At 47.1% G+C, this 24,999-nt stretch overlaps 1 protein-coding gene across 2 annotated transcripts in view; it reads right to left on the reverse strand.

Moving 5' to 3' along the window:
- Nucleotides 1-1,276: 1,276 nt before the first annotated feature.
- Nucleotides 1,277-24,999, reverse strand: part of POLR3A (RNA polymerase III subunit A) — a 48,762-nt gene continuing 25,039 nt past the window's right edge. Inside the window, exons 17-32 of one of the 2 annotated variants that reach the window (XR_011423415.1) lie at nucleotides 24,461-24,572; nucleotides 23,482-23,600; nucleotides 21,270-21,407; nucleotides 19,320-19,490; nucleotides 18,082-18,195; nucleotides 13,108-13,194; nucleotides 12,944-13,026; nucleotides 12,185-12,355; nucleotides 11,035-11,128; nucleotides 10,760-10,852; nucleotides 9,207-9,371; nucleotides 8,546-8,710; nucleotides 8,165-8,296; nucleotides 5,512-5,644; nucleotides 4,844-4,966; nucleotides 2,870-3,497 (exon numbers count right to left, since the gene is read on the reverse strand). Coding sequence is in view for 1 of the 2 variants with exons in the window: in XM_001503996.7 (XP_001504046.1) it covers nucleotides 3,349-3,497; nucleotides 5,512-5,644; nucleotides 8,165-8,296; nucleotides 8,546-8,710; nucleotides 9,207-9,371; nucleotides 10,760-10,852; nucleotides 11,035-11,128; nucleotides 12,185-12,355; nucleotides 12,944-13,026; nucleotides 13,108-13,194; nucleotides 18,082-18,195; nucleotides 19,320-19,490; nucleotides 21,270-21,407; nucleotides 23,482-23,600; nucleotides 24,461-24,572 (1,926 nt within the window). In the remaining variant the exon portion in view is untranslated. Of the gene's footprint in view, nucleotides 3,498-4,843; nucleotides 4,967-5,511; nucleotides 5,645-8,164; nucleotides 8,297-8,545; nucleotides 8,711-9,206; nucleotides 9,372-10,759; nucleotides 10,853-11,034; nucleotides 11,129-12,184; nucleotides 12,356-12,943; nucleotides 13,027-13,107; nucleotides 13,195-18,081; nucleotides 18,196-19,319; nucleotides 19,491-21,269; nucleotides 21,408-23,481; nucleotides 23,601-24,460; nucleotides 24,573-24,999 lie in introns of both variants that reach the window. The other variant, XM_001503996.7, reaches the window with a different exon arrangement.

The following is a 24,999-nucleotide window of genomic DNA, read 5'->3' on the forward strand; positions in this document are numbered from 1 at the left end:
ATTCCAGTGCCCGGGCTCAGGAGACAACGTGCTGCCTCCGCTGGGTGTGAGTCAGCTCACCACAGGGGGGCTGGACGCGCGCTGCTGACCCCTAGCACCTGAGAGGTGGGCTTGAGGCAGGGGACATGAGGTACTTTAGGAGTGAGAGCCCACTGCACCCACTCACGCTGTCTCACAGCCACAGGGAGGAACTGCCGCACTTTTACGTAGAGCAAATTTCCCTCTTTTGAGTTTTGGTAGAAAAATAGACTTTTGCCAAGAGACACTAAAAATTCAAGAAAAATAATCATTATACAGTGCCAGGTCAATCAGACATGAATTAAAGTGACATGGACTAACCCTGAAATAGAAACAGAGCACCATACTTTAACTCTGACAGACACTGAAAGGCTCCAGAATCTCTCCCGCTCCCGAAGCGCTGAGCAAAGCAGGGGGCTGGACTGACCCAGGAGCTATTTTAATCCCCTTGAGAAAAGATGTGGAAAGGGCAAAGGACTGGGCAGATCACTCGGCAGAAATATAGTTAATGGATGAGACAGAAATTAAATGAGTTTTTCTTATTTCTTTCAAGCAGGCCCAGAGTAAAATCCTAACCTTCTACCCAGCTCACTCTTGAGAGTATGTTGCTGTCTGGTCTCCAAGCTCTGTGCTTGCATAAAGCTCAGTGCCAGGGTGGGGAAGATGACCACCCCGGGGAGAATTTTAACACCTGCTCATGGAACACACAGTGGGGAGCAGAGTAGGGCTTACTAGCTGACACTGCCCATGCCAGCGGTCCCAGCAGCACCTGCAGGACACACGGCTTCTCACTGGGTGGTGCGCTCCTTCACATAATCCTTCTGTTCCCAGACTGCCACATGCTGATCTAAACCAGACCCTGTGTCTGCACTCACTGTGATCAATACTGGAGGCTCCTGGCAGTGCCATCTTTATTACTCACAGCAGCACACTGCTGCCATGATCTCTCCTCCCCCATTTCAAGTGTGGATCATACACAGAAGAAAGTGGGCCCTGGCATTCCCTCCCGCTCTCCAAGTCCACACTCCCCTGGTGCTTGCGTGTATTCCAGTAGTTCTGGATCAGATCCGGCCTGAGGCTTACTTCCCAGGCAAGTTTTTGGGAAGGCAACTGTCGCTCTGTGGTTCTTTGCAGGTTGTATGAGAGAAACAGTGCCTGCAGTGAGGTCTCAAGTGGCAATCTTGAAAAAGTGTGCTAACAGACTTAATCCTTTGGCTTGAATCAGGCTAGCTCAGTTTAAAGATTCAGGGGGGCTTAATACAAAGAAAAATGGCATTTATTCACATCACTGATACCCTAGGAGAAGTCTGTAGGTCAACCTCATGGGTGAAGGGAGACTACAGGGCCAAAACACAAATTTTAACAGCATTTTAAACCTGAGCCTCAGCTAAAAATAACTCAGGTCAAGAATTCCTACATCAGAATCGCATCAGTCTGGGAGAGAAAGCACTCACTCTAACACACCCAAGAACCAATGGTTCTGCTCAGGACCTTAGAGTACAGTACTGAGTAGAACCACAGCATTAACTTAGAACTTGGGAAGTCAACTAGGGAATGTCCACAGAACATAAGCATAATAGAAAACCCTATTTGAATTCTTTGAGCCTCCTCTACTTTTTCTTTTACCACATCCATCTCCTTACTCATCCAAACAGTCTTCTTGCTCAACAGTAAACTCACATCTCTTCGGTCTGCGCTGTTTCTTCCAGGGGTTTGACACCATGAGAAAAATCGTCTGTCATTTTAGAAGTAGACCATGTGAAGGGCATGGAGCCAGAAAGTAGGGCCAAAGCCCCACTTTTCACTATCATCTCACTCCCAACTTAAGCAGCTTGGTCTTCCGAGGCCCCCTGAGGGGGAAGGAAGAGCCAGAACAAGGGGACTTGGCTCTGGGAGGGAGGGGAAGGACAGACTCCAGAGAAAATGCTCGAGAGGGAGGGGAGCTGCAGGAATTGCCATTTCTTCTCCGTGGCCCTGGGCCACTCCTAAGAAGCAAATTTAGTACAAAGAACAGTGTCTCCAGGAGCAAACCCCTTCTGCCCTCTAGAAGACAAGCTATGTACATTTCTTTCCTATGTTGCACAGAAGCCCCTCATAAACCTTGAAAACCCAGCAGTGATGGTGCAGTCACCGGCAGAAGCCCAAGCAGGCAATGAAATGCGGGTCTTCCTGGATACCTTGCTGGTTCTTTCCTCACAGCCTGACGTGTGCTTTCTATTGTCATAGAAGAGAGACTCTGAAGAGCATCTGTTGCCAACTGGGGCACACCCCCAGCTCCACCTGACATCCATCCCACTGTGGGCCTCCTCCCTTTCTGTCTGGGTGGCCCTTCCACCTTGTAAAGCTGGTGCCTGCCTGAAGCCAGCAGGGCTTTCTCCCACCACGTTTCAGGCCACCAGTTCTGTACCTGCCCTGTGTGTGCTCTTCGGCTGTAGGAGGCAGGGCACATATACAGATACTTCAGGAGGGGTATGGACGCTGCCCAGGCAGCACAGGGGCCTTGGACTAGCCTTACTCATGGCCTCCATGTACACCAACAGTCCTCACCTCAGCAGGCCCCAAACTCTGGCAAGGCTTCTGCAGGCCATGAAGAACAGGGTTGACTCTTGTCAAAAGACAGAGTCTCCACATGGGGATTGGAAGTAGAAAAAAACAATGGGGTTGCCAGGGGTGTCTGTCAAAGATGTTTCAGAGCAGCTTGGGCCTCATGACAGTTTCAGCTCAGTTACAAATCCTAGATGCTCCCATTTGCTTAACCAGTTTTTTCAGTGATGCTTCAATGCTGGCTTTCTTGGTTTCTACAGCTTTTCGTTTTCAAAAGTAAAACCAAAATAACATCAAAAAGACCAAATTCTTCAAACTGAACAAATAAATAATATTTACATGAGTATGTCATAGAGAGATTCCAGCATGACTGAGGAACAGAAAAACGGGAACACGCCCTAGGGCTAAGACATGGCTCCTGGTCATGGTGAGAGATACCCCTGGGAGCCAATGGATGGACGAGCGAGGTGAGAATGAGCAGAGGCCTGGCTCGTCCTCCATCATAAGTCCAGGGAGGTGGAGTGGGCAGGAGGTGCTGAGCTGTCCATAGATTAATTAGTTTTCAAACAAACAAACCTCAGTTCTCCCAACTCAGCAGTGTGGTGTGGTCAGGGTCACCAGGTGAGCTGCTCCAGGGGAGTCTGGGGCCTTCTTTGACTGCTGGCATCGTGGGGACATCAGAGTCCATCTTAGGGAGCACAAAGCTCCAAAGTCAGCTGCTGGTCTCGAGTCCCCTTCCAGACAGGACAAGGAGCTGAGGTTAGGAATGGTCCCCTCTTCGCTGGGCTATGTGACAAGGGGGATGTGGAATTCATTTGTGTCGAAGATCAGGGGCCTCCTGGGAGGGCTTGGGTCCCTGTTGGCCTTGTGGAGCAGCTTGAAAAGCCCAGTTCCAATGTTCATGGGGATCCCCATGATGATGCATTCAGACACCCCTGAAACCAACCAGAAAGGAGATTAGAGAGCTTCTCAACACACAGGTGGGATTTCAGGATGGAAGGACCACTGACTTAGGATCACGAACTCAGATTTGAGTCCCAGCTCCACTACACATCAACTGGTTGAACCTGGGCTAGTTACTTTACTCCTCATTCATGAGATACAGATGGCTGTGAGGCACAGGTACGGCACAGGACTCCCGGACAGTGGAGGGAACTCCCGCACCGTGGGGCAGGGCAGTGCCTGAACATAGACCAGCTGCTGGCTGGAGAACGAGAGCTCAGCAGTTTTCCTCTTTGTCTGAACCACAGGTACTCTGTAGGCCTGGCCTTCAAGACCACTAAACTTAGACACAAGGATCCTGAACGATGCTCAGGAAAGCCTGAGTTTGCCACCCAGCATCCTTAACTTAGGGCCTAGAAGAAAAGCAAACAACACAATGATAGTCAGCAGAGGCCAATCTCCCTGGAAACAGCAGCAGAAGCTTGTTCACTGTGCTCAGGGGTTGAGGCTGGGCCAAGTTTAAGAGCACCCCCAAGCCTTGGAGATCCACAGCCCCAACAGGAAACACCAGAAGGCAGGGCTCCCTATAGAGTGACAGGAGTAAGGCGATGGTGCAGATTCTTCCTCCAAGCTCCATTTCGGCTTATAAAGATCCAAATGTCGGGCTCTGCATGAGGCTTCTGGTTCTACAAGTGCATGTGTGTCTACTATGCTCTGGGCTCTGCGCCATCAGAGGACCAGAGGGGCAAACCAGCAAACTCAAATCCAACACGCAGTGAGGGCTGACTGAGTTCCAGCGTGTAGAGGACCAGGAGGAGAGATTTCAGAGTGGGGCGGGGTGAGCCTGCCAGGCCCCAAAGGGTCGGTGGTGGAGAGAGGTGGTGGTGGGCAGGGCTGCAGAGCCCAGAAAGGCCCAGCGTCCTGGTGGCAGGATGGGGTGCTCGGGCTTAGTCCCACTGTCAAGCAGACTTCCTCTGACTTTGCCGTGGCCTTCTCCTGTGCTCCTGCCCCAATCTCTGCTCCCTTTTCTTTCCTTTCACCCTCCATTACCTTAAAGAATTATGCAATTTTTCTTTTCCTCCGTCTGCAACCTGTGTCCCTTTTGAAGAAAGAGTTAATCTTAGGAGCAAAAAACAGGCATAGACTCTGACTGGGGCCCCACCTGACCATCACCTGTTTGGCAAATCCACACAAGAGTAGGAGGTGAGATGGGAAATGGCAAGCAGGAAGTAGAGCTCTGGCGGCGGGGACAGCTGCCAGGCTTGGAATCCCTGCTTGGGCCTTACAAGCGTGCGACCTTGGGCAGGCTCCAGTGCCCCAGCCCCTCACAGACTCCCACCTCGGCTTGCAGGGTCTTGTCATGGCACTCCGCACAGGATTGAGAAGGGCCGGGTGGGCAGCAGGCACTCTTGTGACAACTCCCGTTATGCTCCCTCTCTCCCAGGCACCCGTCAGAGCTCTGCTGTGTGGTGGGGGGTGAGACTCTGCAGTCAGACTTGACAGCATGCATGTTAGTTCCCTCAATCTTCTCCCTTGTGAAAGGGTTTGATGCCTACACCTCATAACTGTGTGGAGATACCAGCATATAAGGTGCCTGGCACAGGGGCTCAACAAATGTTAAAGGCACGCCGGCTGCCGTTCCCAGGGACTCAGGACAGCAGGAGCACTGTCAGCCCTGGCACCACACGGAGGGTGCAGGACCAGAGGGGCCAAGTGTGACTCCAAGGGCTGGAAAAACGCCTACATGACCAGTCTCAACCTCTCCTTCCTGGACCAAGAGCTATCTGTACTGACAGAAAAGCCTTCTAACAGATGTAGGGGGATGCAGGATGCCACAAGCAGCCTTTGGAAATAAAAGATGGATCAGTTCCAATTCCGTGATCTGTGACTTTATTCTTAAAAAATAAAAGCTCTGTGTACTCAGTTTCTTCACCTCACAAGAGCCCTAACCACAGTCAAAGCTATAAACAGTGCCTTTGGAGATGCTCCCAGAAACACCAAACCTACCACACACGGAGTCCTTCTGCCCGAAGTAGGCAGCATCAAAGAGATGGTCAGCCGTCTTCTCAAAGGAGGCCAGCATCAGCACACTCTCCTTCATCTTGGCCAGGCCAAACCTAGTAATGCCCAGGACTTCACCCTGCATCAAGGGAGAAAGAGTCAGAGTGGTACTCATGCCACTTGCAAAAGCTTAAAACCAAATCACGCCCACTGCATTCCCTCAACAGAATAAGCAAAAGTCAGTCAAGCAGCTGTTCAAGTCACAATCTCAGGTTTGAACAGGATTCTAACAGCTATCTGTCCCACCAGTGTCCACGAGGCCATTAGTCACTGACAACACGGATCCTTATACTCACAAGTAGGAACAAAGAATTAAGAACTGAGAACTAGAATTAAGAAATTTTTTTTTGCTGAGGAAGATTAGCTGAGATAATCTGTGCCAATTTTCCTCCACTTTATATGTGGGTTGCTGCCACAGTGTTGCTAATGAGTGGTAGAGGTCTGTGCCCAGGATCTGAACCTGCAAACCCAGGCCGCTGAAGTGGAGTGCACCGAATTTAACCACTATGCCACAGGGCTGGCCCCAACAATCTAACTTTTAAAAAAAAGAGTACTTCTGGGGCTGGCCCCGTGGCCAAGTGGTTAAGTTCGCGCACTCTGCTGCAGGCGGCCCAGTGTTTCATTGGTTCGAATCCTGGGCGCGGACATGGCACTGCTCATCAAAACCACGCTGAGGCAGCGTCCCACATAGCACAACGAGAAGGACCCACAACGAAGAATATACAACTATGTACCGGGGAGCTTTGGGAAGAAAAAGGAAAAGATAAAATCTTAAAAAAAAAATGAACAAATAAAAAAAGAGTACTTCTGGGCTGGCCCGGTGGCCAAGTAAAAGTTTGTGTGCTCTGCTTCAGCAGCCCAGGGTTTTGCTGGTTTGGTTCCTGGGCGCGGACATGGCACTACTCATCAAGCCACACTGAGGCGGCATCTCACATGCCACAACTAGAAGGACCCACAACTAAAAATATACAACTATGTACCAGGGGACTTTGGGGAGAAAAAGGAAAAAATAAAATCTTAAAAAAAAAAAAGAAAAGAGTACTTCTGAAGATGTTTATTATAGCTCAAAGAACTCAAAACTTGGGGCCTGCCTTGGTGGCGTAGTGGTTAAGGTTACTTGCTCTACTTCAGAAGCCCAGGGTTTGGGCCAGTCTGGTGGTGCAGTGATTAAGTGCACATATTCTGCTTCGGCGGCCTGGGGTTCACTGGTTTGGATCCCAGGTGCAGGCACAGCACACCTTGGCAAGCCATGCTGTGGCAGGCATCCCATGTATAAAGTAGAGGAAGATGGGCACGGATGTTAGCTTAGGGCTGGTCTTCCTCAGCAAAAAGAGGAGGATTGGCAGCAGACGTTAGCTCAGGGCTAATCTTCCTAAAAAAAAAAAAGAAAAGCAGCAGCCCGGGGTTTGTTGGTTCAGATCCTGAGCGTGGCCCTACACGCTGCTCATCAAGCCATGCTGTGGTGGCATTCCACGTAGAAGAGCTAGAAGCACTCACAACTAGGATGTACAACTATGTACTGGGGCTTTGGGGAGAAAAAAAGAACTCAAAACTTGAATAATTTAAAAGCCTCAAAGTAGGGAAAGAGTTAAGTAAATTTAGGTGTTTTCATTCAAAGGAACATTGTGCCATCATTAAAAAAGCATATTTATAAAAACTACGTAACAACACGAAAAACATTTACAATGTTAAATAAAGAGTCAAGATAAAAACAGCATACTTGCTATTTACTGCAACTACAGTACCATTCGACATGGATACAGAAGAATGGAGGGAGATTGAAAGACCACAGCCTTTACCACAAGGTGGTAGGAAACGGATCACTTCTTCCACCTTGTTTCTCAACACTCTGTAATACAGTACAGGCTTGCTGGGGAGGCATTATGAAAACCTGCTGCCTATGGCACTGCTGGAGGGAATACATTTTGTAGGAAAAAGAGGGAAAAAAAATAACCAACCAACAGACCTCAATACTCCCCAGTCTCCCACTTTAGATCACGTTAACTTACCCTTTACCTGGAAATGCCTACAGAAAAAGTATGATAAATGGGTTTAACAGGAAGTAAATACCTTGGTTTGCCAAGGAAATCTCTGGACTTTAGACAATAGACAGGATAAAATTTTTTTTTTTTAAAGATTTTTTTTTTTCCTTTTTCTCCCCAAAGCCCCCCAGTACATAGTTGTATATTCTTTGTTATGGGTCCTTCTAGTTGTGGCATGTGGGACGCTGCCTCAGCGTGGTTTGACAAGCAGTGCCATGTCCGCGCCCAGGATTTGAACCAACGAAACACTGGGCCGCCTGGAGCGGAGCGCGCGAACTTAACCACTTGGCTACGGGGCCAGGCCCTAGGATAAAATTTCTAAAAAGGACAAAAACAACACTCCACCTTATGCCATGAGCTTGTGATTTTCATACTGGAATTTTACCAGAACACCCAGCCCCTACCACCAGGCTTTGGGTTTTGAGTGATGGTGACACCTTATTTTCTTTCAATGGTGGTAATCAGCCATGTATTCTACATGTCTTAGAAGCCTGGCAGCTTCATTCTCCTGAGACTGGGTTTGAGACACCCTGGGAGACCAGGTCCCTCCCACGAACCTTGTAGGTCATCAAGTCAGACAGCAGCATCACGTGCCTCCTGTCGATGCTCATGCCATGGTTAACCATCGTGTACTGGATTTCATTGATGATAGTTGTCCGGGCAGCTTCGATGCCCAGAGTCTTCTCCACCTATGGAGAGCCAGGATGAGTCGAAGCAGCCACTTCTGGGATGCTACTATTTCTCTCCACGTCCTCCTCTGCCCTGCAGGTTCACTGCAAACCCCTGCACCCTTTTCCAGGAAAGAGTGCCTGGCAATCTCTAGTGGTGGACCCAGAGCAAACAGCAGGGTCAGAGAAGTGTGCCAGGAACCAGCTAGGCCTGCAGGCAGTTCTGAGGGAGATAGGATGACTGTAAGGTGACCCTGGGCTAAGCGGTACCTCATACGTGTTATTGGAGGTAGTGCGGGTGCCCTTCACACCGTGGGTGGCCATGACTGCCCGCAGGTTATCACCCTCCACCAGGAGCTTGTACTTCTCCTTCCCGCTCTGCTCGTCGATGTGGATGACAGCTCTGGACACTTCCGGGATGCCCTGTACCACCACCTGCACTCAGACACACAGAAGGCTCGAGACCCTGCAGTGCCCATAGCCCCCACCAACCTGGGAGCCTCAGAAACCCCAGTGGCTGTGAGAACTAGGAATGTCACGCCCTGGGTTTGTTACAATGATCACCCTTTTTTCTCAGTGGTGATTATCAGTAACACACCAAACTTCAAAATGCCAGTGTGCTGTTCCAGGGATTAGGGTAAAAAGCAGTTCAGGGGACTGCACCCCATTCTACCATCAGTTTTATGAGAGAACAGAAAGGACTCTAACATGAAGAACTGGTGTGGCAGTGCTCAGAAGGAAAAAAATTGACCGATTCCTTGGGGATGTGGCAAAGAAGAAATGAAGAAGTGGGGTGCCACCCTCAGTCTCAGCAGTGACAAAGTCATCAGGGCTCCCCGGCAACTGCGTGTTCACATTAGAGGTAAACGCGTCTCTCCCTTCCCCCTCCCCAGGCCTTAGGCTGGGCAGGGCCGCGGCTGCTGTGCCTCACCTTGGGGAGGTCCTCCTTCAGGAACTGCAGCACGTAGTACATGGAGCTCTTGCTGTTCTCTCGGGGGGTGACACACACCACAGCCTCCCCGTGAACAGCCACGTCGCCAGGCTTCACGCGGAGCTTGGACGTGCAGATGGAGTACCGCACTGTCTCAGCGTTTACCTGCAAGGTGGCCCGGTGTGGGCCACACGCCCAGGACACTAGTGACAGGCTCTGGAGCCTTTGATTCCAGTGCTCCTCAGCCTTTTTTTTTTATCATTGCCCCTCTAAGAAGCCTTTTCAGTCATTTTTTTCCTAACCTCTCTCCCCATTGTGAAATTTTAATACCAGAAATATACTGTGTATTTGTTATGTATATATATCTGTGCTTTATTCATAAAGAGATTTTTTTCACGCCCCCCGCCTGCCCCACAAACCTATTTTTGCCCTCACTGAAAATGCGCGCTCAATTCATGGCAACATGCACAGGCTCCAGGGAGCTTCCGGGGAGGTGGGAGGTTGGAGATCAAAACAACTTATTTATTTTTTATTTTTTGAGGAAGATTAGCCCTGAGCTAACATCTGCTGCCAATCCTCCTCTTTTTGCTGAGGAAGACTGGTCCTGAGCTAACATCCGTGCCCATCTTCCTCTACTTTATATGTGGGATGCCTGCTGCAGCATGGCCTGACAAGCGGTGCCATGTCTGCACCTGGGATCTGAACCAGCAAACCCCAGGCCGCTGAAGTAGAATGTGCAAACTTAACTGCTGCGCCACCGGGCCCGCCCCACATCAAGACAATTTAAAAGATTCAGTGAAGCCTCCCCTTTACCTGATATTACAACTGCTCATGTGCTATATTCCTCCGTACGATCTAGCTTTTCTGCCAACAGAGCCACAAGGCAGGCAGCCAGAGCCCAGCTGGAGAAATCCCCAACTTGGAGAACTGGCCACTCAATTTGAGTCAAGTGTCATACGGACAACACATGAATGTGGTGCTCGAGAGAATGGGCTGGGAGAATGTGTTAAGACTAGTATAGACTCTACTACCTGAGATAAAGAGGAAGGTGCCAGGAAGTTACCCAGTTTGCACCACTGCCTCAGTCTGTCCCAGACTGATAATCTTTCAACTATTACCTATACGTAGACACCAATATATAAGGCAGGTTAAACCACCCATCCAAAAACATTAACCGAGCTAGCCAGGAGCTAGCTAGCTGGGCGCTGGGGCCACACATATGTAAGACACAGCTGGTGCTCTGGTCCTTCCAGACACTGGGAAGATGGACACAAGGAGACCCATTATTGTAATACTGTATCACAGTAAGCAGGTATTGTGGCCTGCACAAAATTCCAAATAATTTCCTGCGTGTCTTTAGATGGCAATGTCTGCATCAGGGTCAGGTTTAGAAAGAGAATGTGAAGGCAGAACAGACCTATACAGAACAGAAATCGAACACAAGCCTCTGCAGCGCTTCTGGTGCCTGGTCTAGCTCCTGCCCTAGTTCATCAGTGCCTTCCTCGGGACTAACAGGGGATGACTTCCTCTACACACTTAGTTACGTGACTCACTTCCAATCTCAGAAGTCTAATCCGTTCCAGGGAGAGCTTGACGAGGATAAAGCAATCATCAGGAAGAAACACTTCTTCAATATACTCTGAAATCTGTGGTGTCAAAAGATGAGGCTGTTAATCAGTCACTTTCCCCTTTCCTAAAAGCATACATTGTTCACTTTTTTTTAAGGACAGAGTACTAGGGACACACTGGTAAATCCACTGCGACTGGTCTTACTCTGCCTTGCAACACTGCTGATCTTTTCTTGTTATCATGAGGGATTTCTCCTTACCTCTCCCAAGAGGGTTTTCTCAATCCTCCCTTTCACGAGGCGAGCATAATCTGCATCGTCATCCCTGTCCAGCTGCGCTGTGATGATTGGAGTGCTAGGAGACAGAAAGAAAGACAGTTGCAGCCCAAGGATTGCGTCTGTTTGAAGACCGCTGCTTTTTAAAATCTGAGTGCTATTTAGAATTGTGATGTGAAAAGCAACTGCAATTTACTGAGCATTCACTGTGTCAAGCATGCTACTTCACACACGCTCTCACTTAGATTTACGAGTTTTGGAGCTCATGGGGCAACCCACTGTATCGGTGAACGAACAACTTTCAGAAAATTCTCCCTCACCAAGTGAACCTACCTCTTCCTCTTTGGACCTAACAAGCAGGTAGTTTACTTACTTTCCCTGAGTAAACCGACCCTTGGTGTCTTACAGCTTCCTCCATCCCTCTCCCCTCGTCCCCATTCTCTCCTCTCCAGGACACTCTCAGCTCCTCCAACCACTAAGTGTCAGCTTCCATTCTCACTGTCTGGATGGCATCCCTTAAACACACACCCCTGGTGGAGACCTGAGCAGCCCAGATGAGGCAGGCACATCTCCTGCCACCCTGGACATCTGCAGTGGCTGTTCTAGAACCAAGTGCAGCTTTCTTCCATTTACTGCTATTTGTCGTCATTTTCTTAAGATTCAGATCACAGGTGAATTATGATTTTGTCATTGAATACACTGTAATATATTTCTATCTTTTCTAGTCTTAGATCACCTACAAATCCTATCATGGAATCACCTGGGGGTCAAGGACTATGGCCACAGCCCAAGTGAGAGACACATCAGTCAGGCCTAGTTAGGTTGGGACTAATGCCATTAAAAGGATGAAATCTATACTGACACATTGCCCCAATTTTTCCATTCATTTTTCGCATTTCTCTCTTTCGTGTGACTTGTGGCCATAAAGAACCACTGCTTCAATTCTGACGGTATCCAGTTTGAACTTATTTTTTCCAGTTTGGGTTTTTCTAAACCAAAATATGGTTCACACAAGCATGCTGCTCAGAGACAGATACCCATGAGAGTATCAGACGTATGCATATGACAAGGGAATTCACTGGGTCTCAAGGAATGTGACAGGTGAGTGTGAGAAGAGGGAAACAGAGGTGGGCACCTGATGGCCTTGGAAGCGTTGATGATCTCTTTGATCCGGGGCACACCCAGGGTGATGTTCATGGAGGCCACGCCCGCAAAGTGGAAAGTCTTTAGGGTCATCTGCGTACCTGGCTCGCCAATGCTCTGGGCACAGAGCGCACCCACCGCGGAACCTGGCTCCATCTGTGCCCTAGAAGAAAAAGATATGGATTTTCCCTATCAAAACTGCTATTGGCAAAACTGTCCCTATCAGCAAAACTGCTGGGGAAAGCTTCTGATCATCTCCTTTCAACAGAAAAAATACAGAAGCCATTAGGGTCAGGAAGGAACTGGCGACAAGCCAGGCTGTGGTTGTGACAGAGGAAGAAGGTGGCACAGATCAATGATAGGTGCAGACAGGGGGATGAGAGCTCAAAGGGGTCTGAGAATGAAAGCGAATACTGTGTGACTACTGTGGTCAGCGTGCAATGACCGGACCCCAATGTCTAGTGCCTGCAGACGATCTAAGAGCTCTGTTAACAAATGGTACTGAATGCGGACAGAGCAGCGGGCACCTGCCAAATGGAGCAGCAGTTTCTCTGTGGGGAGAGGACACCTGGAAGTTTCTGTGCAATTATTTCCACATCTTAGAAGTCCCTACACAAGAGGTGAGAGAACCTGCTCAAATACTGATAGCAATATTCGGTGCTGGCCCAGGACTTTTGTTTCCCTGAGGAAACGGGAGGGATATGAGAGACCACATGACTGCCTGGCAGTCTGAGACAACCAGCATCCTTACCTCATGTACTTGTCCCTACATGTCTCCAGAAACTTTTCTATTTGGGTGGGGGTGATCCGGTCCAACTGGTACAGCACACGGGGCTGGAAGAACAAAAGCCAGCAGAGTTAGAGCTGGCAGCCTTGGAATGTCTGGCCATCTGAACATGCCCGGGAAGGTCGTACCTCTGTTGTGCCATTATCGTTGATGCCATATTTATCTCTGGTTTTTTTAATCTTCTCAGAAACTCCCTTGATGAATTTTTTTATTTCCTGAAAGATTACACAGCAAACATCAGTTGTGTATTTTTCAGTAATTTGAATGACATGATTCATTTTATAAACTTCAGTAATATGACAAGTCCATCATATTTTAGCGATAGCTAAATATATACTACAAAGGATACAACATGGATACAGGTTCAATGTACAAAATGCTTTTCCCAGGAATACACCATACCATTCACACCCTGGACACATCATTCATTGGTTTAGGTGTCTCTAAGGCCTTTTTACTCCAATGATGCTTCAGCACCAGTATGCACCAGTCACTCTCCCGGCCCTGCTATGCTGTCCGTCTAGAGCACATGGGGGTGACACCAGGATAACCCCTTCCACCTGCCGCTTTCTCTTCTGCTCTCCTGGCATACCACGTTGCCTTCATTCACACAGCTCAGAACAAGTATAACTATACTATTGGTACTTTCAGTCTGCAGAATGATTAATTTTTGAGGGTTTCTTCTGGAGTTTTGATCAAATTAAATATTACAAGCTAAAGCATAGCTTAGTAGACACCATATACATTTCAAACACATGCTCTGAGATTGCCTTCATTTCAAAGGAAACACTGCCCAAACCCAGCTTCTCCTTATCTCTGACTCTCCCCACTGCATCACTCCGCCAGGCTCACGCTCCCTTCCCATACACAATTAGAATTTGTAAGGACTCCTGGAAACACTCTCATAGCTAGAAATGAAACATCAGCATATCTGCTATTCCTGCTGATTTAAGAAGAGCACTCTAAGCCCCAGGATGATGACAGAATGGAGCAAGGAAGGCGGCGAAAAGTACATCATGTGGGGGATCCACAGAGCAGGGCCAGAGACTATGGACCTAAGATTTCTGGCAACCACTCAAAGGGGAAAACCCATCTGTTTCACAATTTATAGTGTGTCTGTGCAGTAAACCCAGCCTCGCGGTCACTCCGAGAGCCAGGCTCAGCCAGCACCCCCTGTCAGGGAGTACTTACAGAGAGGGTGGGATGTGCTTTAACGAGCTACGCCCAGCCAAGTCCTGCTCTCAGGGGCTCACAGATCAAGCACTATGGGACTGACTCTTAGAGCACTTCTCAGGCGAGCCGATGGCACACACCACGCAGTAGCAGCAATCCCGCAGAGGCTGCTGTAGTGCAGTCCTGGGAGCTGGCAATCAGCTGCTCTGGTTTGATCCAGGTGCATTCTTGAGAATTTGGGACAGAGTGGAGAGCGTCCACTTCCTTCTCCTCAGCAGCCCTCTGGGAAGCACAATTTCCTTCAATGATTTTGGACAAATTGTGTTGGCAGGGAGCTTGAACAGCACTCTGGCCAACTGCAGGCGTCCAGCTGCTCTGTGTGGCTGGCTGAGGACAGACTCACACACATGGATGGACCAGTGGGCTGGCCCAAGGGAGGACTGCATATTGTATTGGCTGCAAAGCTTCACGAGGTGTTGTTTCTTGATGTGGAGGTTGCCTGAGGGGTCCTAAGGAGAAGACCAGCAAGCCATGCCCAAAGTCTACTCAGTCTGTATCACAGAGCTGACAACGTCTAATGTTTTGTCAAAACAAATGTTTTAAAAAGTAGACTGAACCAGAAGCCCACTTTAGCAAAAATAAAATCCTATAAGGCACCTATAGAGAGCTTAACACTTACTAGGCCAGTTTTATCCTAACCTTACAAAAATAAACCTCTTTAGCCTCCCATAGACTACCTAGCAATTTCTAGTTGCTACTTTTCTGAAAGTCAAACACTAACACTTTATGTTCTCAAGTTTAAACAGCTTTAGCATCTTGTGTCCACATGGTCCATGGCTCGCAGGCTCTTCTCAGTCAGCTGCTGCCCAGCTTGGTGAGACCTCTGTGAGGTAGCATGGCATGAGCTCCAGCATTCTAGAGTGGAGGGCATTCAGGGACTGAATAAGGCCCAGGGCTTGGCCAAGGCGACACGCCACTCCAGAAAGTCAGATACTTTCTCCAAAGTTTGCTCTTGGGGCAGGGGTTTTCTGCAAGGTCCTTGCCCCAGTGGGAATTTCGGTCTGTCTCCTAGTAGCCTGGGCGATCAAGGGGTACCTGGAGTTGGGGGCCATCACATCTTGGCTGTCCCCTGTTCATGAACACAAGTTTCTCATGACCGCTCTTGTTGGCCAACTCTTCTCATTGAGAAAGTGTGGAAATACATGGAGGGTTACTGTGCCACTCAGCTATCATTCTACACAGAAAGGACTTTTATTAATTTATAAGAACTTGAAAATTCTCAAGAGATTCTTTTAAAGAGAAACTCTTTCTCCAGCTTTACTAATTAATTAGGAGTTGAGGCCACATTTTCAGATACAGTCAGTTATTACAAACCAGATGGAAATTCGAGCTGGAGAGGGCCGTGGAACAACCTTTCCCGGCCTGGCTCTGCCTAACAGTGGGGGCTGCCATGTAACTGTTCCTCTCTGTCCTCAGTGTGAAGAGCCTCTTCCACATGGGTTATTTTCTCCCTGAGCCTACTGTCTAGCTGTAGTTGTAACCTTTAGAGCAAGCTTCTGAAAGCCTTCTTGGCCCAGATGTTGCCATTCGATTGCCAGGTGTTAAAGGCGGCCCCACCTGTTGGCACAGAGAAACTGGAGCAAGAACCTAAGGCCAAGCAGACCCGGGGATTTTCCTCTGTGGGGAACTTTGCACAACAGGCAGTGAAAGAGCACACACCTATAACCATTCAGCTTAGGCACTGGAAACGACATCTTTCAGCTGCCACCCACATGGGGACACGTCCAGTGGCTTTGCTGAAAAAAATGAGTTTCCTTACACAAAAGTCAGGACAGATATTCTGGAAGTTAGGTAACAAAAAACAGGCTCACTTTGCAGAAATGAAAGCTGAAACAAGCTACTAAGAATTCAGCTAAACCAACCCATGCATACTAGAGGGAACTCACAACATGGCAATTGGCAGGCAATTAACCACACGATTAACCCACAGTTAAATTCTCACACTCACTCTACAGCACAGCTCTGAGCGTTGGGCCAGGGCTCGAGGCCACCTATGAGCTGCCTCCGTCGCCTCAGCTCTGGCACGGGGGAGGGCTGGAGAACATTTCAGGGGCTCAGACAAACCTGCTGCGGCCAGTGGACCCTCTCAGCAAACCTGAGCTCATCAGACTGTGAGCCACTGGAGGGCAAGGACACATTTAGTTTGTGTCCCCGGGAGCTGCAGGGCATGTGACGTATAGTGAGGGCTGGAAAGGGGTTCACCGAATAAACAAATACTGCTGGTCAAGGGTCACCCGTTAAACCTTGTGAAAGGCAAGAAAGGCACCAGCCCAAAGTGATGACCAGGGAAGCCATGTCTGCCAGAACCAGGACAGAAATCTGCTGTCTCCGGTGCTCCAAAGAGCTGGAGAGCTGTAAAGTTAAGTCCCTTATGCTCAGCATTCACAGCATGCCAAGTACGTTACCTTGTTATATTTCTCATAACCTGTCTCAGTTAAGGTCTTTGAGGATAAACAGAAAGATAAATATGTACATACAATCAGGAGAAAAACCAAATCACAATCAAATTTGTTACTTAAAAAGAAAAAAAAAGAGAAAATCTGTGGAAAAGAAATAAAAAGGCACTCAGTCTAGACATATTCTATTTTTTTTTTTTAGGAATCTACTATCTCCCATCAATCCTCCTCTTTTTGCTGAGGAAGACTGGCCCTGAGCTAACATCCGTGCCCATCTTCCTCTACTTTATATGTGGGATGCCTGCCACAGCATGGTGTGCCAAGCGCTGCCATCATGTCCACACCCGGGATCCAAACTGGCGAACCCTGGGCCGCTGAAGTGGAATGGGTACACTTAACTGCTGTGCCACTAGGCTGGCCCTAGACATATTCTTAATTTTAATTACATTAAAATTTGGAAGAGTCTCTTTTTCACCTTTCACACCTTAACATGTGAAAGAAGGGAGTGAAAACTTCCCTTAACTAAAACATTCTTATTTAAGGTTTTATTTTTTTTTTTGAGGAAGATTGGCCCTGAGCTAACATCTGTGGCCAATCTTCTTTTTTTCCCTCCCCAAAGCCCCAGTCCATAGTTGTATATCCTAGTTGTAAGTCCTTCTAGTTCTTCTATGTGAGATGCCACCTCAGCATGGCTTGATGAGCGGTGTGTAGGTCTGCATCCAGGATCCAAACTGGTGAATCCCGGGCTGCCAAAGTGGAGTGTGCAAACTTAACCAGTATGCCACCAGGCTGGCCCCTATTTAAGTTTTTTATTATTTTTATTTTCGATTTACTTAAAGGGACACATTCTTGATGTTCTGTGCTACACTTGAATCACCAATCAGTACACCAAGGAAACCATGTACTGATTCCTGTATCCCTTTGCTTTTGATCAGAAGCAAGACTATCAACAGGAAGGAGCTGCTTGAGTAGGACAGTGAAGTTAAAAAAAACAAAAAACTCCCCTAAAAAACCTGCTATCAAGGTAAGAGCTCCCTGGAAGAAGAAGGCAGGTGGACTCTACGGATTTCTGATCTATACTATGGTAAGACAAAAAGCAATTTAAACTAAATGATATTAAAACAATGCTACTAATAAAAATTATTGGGATCCAGAACGACTGAGGGAAGAGTTGGCCCACAGGATAAGAAAGCAGGTTGTAGGGGGTCGACAAGGATAGGGTTAAAAAAAGCAGTTCTCTCACTAAAGCCTTTTTCTTCTATCAGGGAAACACTTGTGTAAAAGACATAAACTAAGAGAGACATCAGATAAATTCTTCGTGATGGTTGGTGAGGTTTTGCCTAGGCCATTCTTGAAATTTTTAACACAGAAATACTCTTAAACACTCCCCAGCTTATACAATTCACTGTCAGCACTTGGCAAGCCATTTCTTCACGTCAGCTAAGCCGGGTGCCACCACCCCCGCGGGCTCACCTGCAGGAAGCTGTCCTGGCAGCAGAGGAACTCGTTCTTCTTCATGATCGATTCCGTGGTCAGGATGAGTTCGTTTTTACTGAGTGCAGGCTCGCTCCGACACGGAAAGACTGCCTCAAGTGTTCAAAGGAAAGCGTGATGTGTAGGAGCAACGGAGAAGGGGTCAGTGCGCAACGAAAGAATTTACAAGAGACAAAATGACCTTGCTCAGAGTCAGCTTTTAGCAACCCGAAATTTTTTTTTCCAAGACAAATTTTAGACTCTACCTTTAACATGAAGGTGAAACAGGATAAACTGATACTCCATCTTACACAAAGACTCCTGGGCTATTCAGTGGGTATTGTCCCATTACTCCCCAACCCTTAACCCACCTCAGATTTGCTTTAAAAATACAAATTATTGTTTTTAAAAACCCCAAACATTTCACATGTGAAAATACCCTCCACCCCCAAGCTATTAGGATTTCCCCAAAGTTTTATTTTTTAATTTATTTTTATTTTGTTGAGGAAGATTAGCCTTAAACTAATATCTGTGCCAGTCTTCCTCTATTTTGTACATGGGTTGCAGCCACAGCATGAGCTGACGAGTGGTGTAGGTCTGCACCTGGGATCTGAACCCGCAAACCGCAGCTGCTGAAGCGGAGTGTGCTGAACTTAAGCACCACGCCACACAGCCGGCCTCTCCCCAAAGTTTCAAAGGCTGCATATTATCCTAACGTATGGGCAGACCATATGGATTAGACCTGTCCTCCATTGATGGTTTGCCTCTACTATAAACAACGTTGGAAAACATTCTTGACACATTTAGATCATTTCTGTAGGGCAAATTCCTATAAGTGGAACTGTTGGGTGAAAAGGTACCCACATTTAAATTCAGGTGAGTATTGTCAAATTATCTCCTAAAAAGGTTGTTTTAAATTATACTTCCAGTTAAAGTGAAATCTTCCTGCTTCTCTACACCCATGACGTTTAACTGGGCTCTGTCACACACAGACACAGAAGCCAAAGCCCTCTTCTATTGACATTTGATTACTAGCAACGCTAGACTCTGAACGTGGGAAAATATTTTTCCCTTAGTATTTGGGAAAATTGTGCAGAGTAACACACACACAAATGCTAAGCCAGTAGCCGGGTACATTAGACTGAGCATTAACTGTGTGTGACAGCCCAAAGGGTACCTCCATTCTAAAGAAATGTCCTTGAAAACACTCTAACCCCAGACATAATGCTAAGTCTTACTTTGATGTTGTCCAGAACTCTTTTAAACTCCAAGGGTTCATCTTTTCCCTCCATAGCTGCAGGATCTAAGCCATCTCCCCCATAAATGAACTGGATAATATCGCCCGTAGAGCTTCGCACTGTCAAATCGTACTGTGAGCAAAGATCTTCCAGGGACTTCACAAGCCTTCTCTAAAGGAAAAGGAGGAGACGAAACAAAAGCTCGGCTGCTTTAAGACGACTAGTTACATGTGCAGAGGATGAGATTTGCAACTCTTAAGTTTCAAGATTACTAGCACTTTGATCACATAAAAACCTTTTATTAGGAATCCCTTAAAATAGCCCCCTGACCTCAAGAGCACCTCATGAGCCTGCGCAGTGGGATTGAGAATATGCTCCAACCTCCAGCACTTTAGTGTGGTTTAGAATACATGCAATTTCAACCCCATCACCCTCAAAGGACTCTGCAAACTGTTCCCCTAGGCTGCTTGCCCTTCCCTTTTTCTCCCTAAGGTATAAATTAATGCAACAGCTTTGCATTTCTAAACACAACTTAATCCAGGACCCCTGTGGACTTCAATATGAACTACAAAGGATCAGGTGCAGGCCCTCTTATGGGACAGTGAGGAAAGGAGAGAGAACAGGGACAGCATTGTGTCTGAACCAGCAGGCAGCAGTCATTTCTCAAATCTGCTTAGGGAGAACTTTCTACTAACAGAACACTCTAGCCAGCAATGTGATGGTGGCTCAGTGAATTAAAGAGAAAGAAATCTTCCTTCAGGCAACTCAAATAAAAATCCCTCATGCCAGAACTAATTTGTTCTAGGTTAACACACTGTTCTGGGAAAGGTATACTCTCTACTTCAAAAAGAGAAAAACGAAAAAAAAAAAGTCAAAAGACATTCTGGCAAGAATGGTAAAAGCATTTTACAGTCTGTTGGGTTTCTGACAAAAGCAGCACACTCCAAAACTGGAGGGCAATTTCCAATCAAAAGATGATTACAAAGGAAGTATCAGTAATGACACCCAGGCCCAGAAAAGGTTACGGAAATAAGCGTCTACTGATTCGAGTCCATTTTCATCCTCATCAACCTTGTTTATTCTGGCCCACTCATTCACACTTCTGGTTTATCAATCTTGGTTTCCTGGCTTGCAAAGGGCCATGGTTCTCAAACTGGGATCCACAGTGGGGAGAATGGGGACACAACATCACAGCAAGTTCACGGCCCAGGAACTTGCAGTGGTGACTTTATCTGGTGTTGTAAGTAGATAAAAACATTGAAAAACAAACAAACAAACAAAGATTATGATGCAGAGTAGAGACTGAAAAGAAATCCTTTGCTTGTGGTCTTATGCAAGAACAAAGCAGGGATGTGCTTCCACTCCTCTGCCATTCGGGTTACTTCTGTGGCCGTCTGAAAAGCACAGGTACAGGAAACGCTCCAGTGCAGCCCTGTCCCCCAAGCCTGTTATCCTAGAACCACATGCACAATGGAGAAAGAGCCATCCCTCCAAGTGCCCAAGCCCTCCCTCGGGTGCTGGAATAGGTTGTTGGAGTCAACTAGAATGACATGAGTTTCATAAACAATTGCAATGCAAGAAGCAGAGTTCTCCCAATAATTAGGAAGTATGTAATGTCATCTCCATCTTTAAGCATTAGGAAACAGAGGCTCAGGGCGGTCCAATGTCATGACCCAGGATGCACTTCCAGTCCCTGTTCTCCTCTAGCAGAGCCCTGGTATGTGTGGGTCTGGCCTGGTCTTGATCACTTGAGGTACATAGGATGATATGGAACATGTTACCTTTTTACGTTGTTTATTTCTAGGGCACTCACATTTCTTAATATTTCCTGTTAAATACCAGGCCTGGATAAATGATAGCTCAGGTACAAAATGTGTAAATACTCAGCAGTCAAAATCCGCAGAGTCTTGTCGTGCTCCATTGCTAGTGGCCTATATTTCTTCAAGTTACCTGCATGTATCCTGTTTCAGCTGTCTTTACCGCCGTGTCAACGAGACCTTCCCGGCCAGCCATTGTGTGGAAGAAAAACTCAGTTGGCGTCAAACCGGAATAAAAGCTATTAGCCACAAAGCCTTTGGCAGCTGGGAGCTAAAGAGAGGTAGGAAAGAAAGAAAAATCAAACAAAAAGGTTGAAGGTCTGCAATTCCAAAACCCACTCAAATCAGAAAATGCCTCACACCCTTCTACTACAAATACCTGGCCAAGGCACCTTCACGAAGTGGCAGACTTTATATGCCGTCTCCTAAAGGAGAAATAATTTGGCACAAACCATCCTTACCAGAGACAAGGAGGGCGAGGTACCAGCTAGGGCTGGCACTGGTGCCAGTGGCAGGCAAATGGCTGAGGAGGGGGAAACTGAAGCTCGGGCTGCTATCCCCAGAGCAGGCGAGCAGTCAAGGACCTCAGAGGGCACCCTGCTGACTGCAGCTGCTTGCCCATTCCCTTGAAGGACTCCCTGCAAGACGTCCTTCCAGTCACTGGACTTGCCTACCTCCAAAACATAAGCATGTGTTGCTAATGTTTAAGGGGTTTCATTTTGGGGTGCTGAAAATGTTCTAAAATTAGATCGTGGTGATGATCACACAACTCTGTGAATATACTAAGTCACTCAACTGTACACTTTAAATGGGTGAATATTATGATATTTGTACATATAATTCAAACACAATGTATCTGAAAAAAAATTGTAAAAAACACATCCATATATAAAACACCATGTGAAGTAGCCAAATGGCCTTTGATCTGGATTGGTTAGTGTTCCTCAGAGGACAATCCAGATGAACAGGCCAAACTCTCGCGTTCCGATTCTGTTTAAGGAGCAGCTGGTGTACACACAGGTACTGCTAAGCAAGCACCTCTATCGTGAAGTCTAGCACTGGTTTAGGGACTGAGAAGTCTGGCTGCCCCCGCCCTCTCCTCTAAAATGGTCCAGGTGCCTTAGAACTCTGAGCCTAGCCAGCACAGGCAGGCACCATTCCAGGACCACCTGGCTGCCAGACAGCTAGTGGATTCTGATCTTGGGCTGAGAATCTGAACTGTTCCTGAGGCCACCTGATAGCATATCTAATATTCTCAGCACAGTAGCCACATCTCCCCAGGAGGGGCTGGACAGAAATCCTGCTGTTCCGGGCGCAAGAACAGCTGGGGCAGCTGTGCCTTAAATCTGACTCCAAATTCCGAATTTACTATGTGACCAAACCTGGTCTAAGTTCCCCAACTATAGATTTAATAGTTGTCCGTCCCTAAATCCCAGAAAACCCCAGCACAGGTGTGTCTCTCTCTCTCACCCTGCTGACACTAGTGCCCAAACCACGACGGCCAATGGAACCCAGAAGTCATGTAACAAGTTGAGTTTAGGGGCTGGCCTGGTGGTGCAGTGGTTAAGTGCGCACATTCCACTTCGGTGGCTCAGGTTCACTGGTTCAGATCCTGGGTGCGGACATGGCACCACCTGGCAAGCCATGCCGTAACAGGCGCCCCACATAGAAAGTAGAGGAAGATGGGTACGGATGTTAGCTCAGGGCCAGTCCTCCTCAGCAAAAAGAGGAGAATTGGCAGCAGTTAGCTCAGGGCTAATCTTCTTCTTCTTCAAAAAAAGGTCAAATTTAGAGGCCAGCCCCGTGGCTGAGTGGTTGAGTTTGTGTGCTCCTCTTTGGCAGCCCAGGGTGAAAAAAAAGAGTGGGAACAGTTCTCAGCTCAGGTGCCAATCTTTAATAATAATAATAATAAAAAAAAAGTCAACTTCAAGAATTCCAGAGGGGAGAACCTGGAATGTCCTAGTCATTTTGCTGTGGTTCATTCTATCATTATTTTGAAATCCTTATACTTTTATTAAGTGCTCTCAAAACAAGCATATAGATTGAAAGCACATATAAAGTAACTATACATTCTGATTACTTAAGGTAAGTTGGATGGGAACCTGAAACCTTCCTCCTTGGAGAGAAAATACACAAGAGGGCAGTGGTCCAAGTTTACAGCGCAGAGTTTACCAAGGCTCCTTCTGTACAGCTCAGTTTGGGCTGGAGAGGGAACAACCCTGAGCAGCCCCTGCTCCCACTCACCACCTCCAGGAGTCTCACGGTTGTCAGCCAGAGCCTCAGTTACTCTCCTCTGCACTGCTGACGGTCGCCCTTCAAAGTTCTGCCTGATCCACTGTGCTTACCTTTGAATGCTTTTCAAAGTGAGGCAAGGACCTGTTTTCAAAGCCATCTGGCACACGAGAGCCACTGATGGCTTGCTGTCCCACACAGGCAATCATCTGTGATATGTTAATGAAGGAACCTGGGGAAACAGGTCAGGAATGTAACATTCATTTACCAAAATAACATTAATTGAAGTGCAAGCATATCTGTGGGATAACACAGGAATACAATGTAGTACAGCCCCTTCCCTTCAAGTGCACAGTCTAGGGACAGTGAGAGGCAGAACTTGAGTAACACAGGGTAGAGCTGTCAGTAACACAAGAAGGGCAGTGAGGGCTCGAGCTGCTCCGAAGCCAACGAGCACTCTGGGGCCGGGGGACAGACATGCAGTGAGTCTCCAGGAAGGAGCAGGAGCCAGGCTGGATTTCTGGAGGACGTTATGATTCAGGCATAAAAAGGGTGGGAGAAAGAATTCCAAAGTCGGTGGAAAAGTGGGAAGTAAAGACACAGGAATAAGAAAGTGTGGGGTATGTACCAGGGGCAGGAAGTAGAATATTGGGGTGAAAGGCAGCAAAGTTAAAAAGATTGGATTTTATTCTATACAAAAATAGGAGAAGCACAGAGGTTTTGAATCTGAGTGCAGTTTTATGAAACCTAATGCTTTAAGGTCCTAGGTAACTATGAAATTAAAGTGCTTTGCCACATCACTAAATACGTTGTTTTAAAAATCCCTAACTTTTCATTTTTTAAAAAATAAGATAAAGTTTCCTCAAAGCACACTCAAACCCAGAAATTCACACACACTACCAACAAGGTTCTCCAAAGGAGTTAAGCTTCCTATACTGCCAATAACTAACTCTCTTTCTATATGTACGATTAAAAAGATAAGCCCTTATAAATAAAAGGTCTAAAGTCACGACTCTTACATTCTCTGGAACAGAACGAGCCAGCCACATGGAAAACACAGTGACAGCAGCAGCCAGAGAGGTGCGCACTCACCTTTAGAGCCACACAGAGCCATGGTGAGGGGGCTATTGCTCTTATCCAGCTCCCGGAGGCAGGCACTGCCAGCGTGATCACGGATCACAGACAGCTCCTTCAGGATCAAGGCCTGGGGGGAGAAAGGGGGAAGCGTGGTGGAGTCGGCCTCACTGGCTCTGCTGATCACAAATGTTCAAGCTGACATTTAGGGAAATTTGAAAAAATTTAAGCAAGATGTTAGATTTCCAACAGATAAAGATGTCAGCGCTTTAGAAGACCAAGATACCCCAACTAAATAGACCGCGACCTTTCACGAGGTTCTAAAATCAGTGTGTGAGGTAAAAATGATTAGGAACGAAACCTTGAAAAATCCTTTAAATGGCCAATAGAATAGAACGCACATGGCTTTGTGTATAGTACCCTATACAACAATATATCTGCATATAAATTACTGTGTTACAAACACATGCCTAAATAAATGTATAAAGTATAATATGTAGTATGTAGTAAAACAGAATTGCTTGTATTATTTACAAAATTTGTTGCCAAGCACACAT

The sequence above is a fragment of the Equus caballus genome, chromosome 1 (assembly GCF_041296265.1).
Source record: "Equus caballus isolate H_3958 breed thoroughbred chromosome 1, TB-T2T, whole genome shotgun sequence".
NCBI lineage: Eukaryota > Metazoa > Chordata > Mammalia > Perissodactyla > Equidae > Equus > Equus caballus.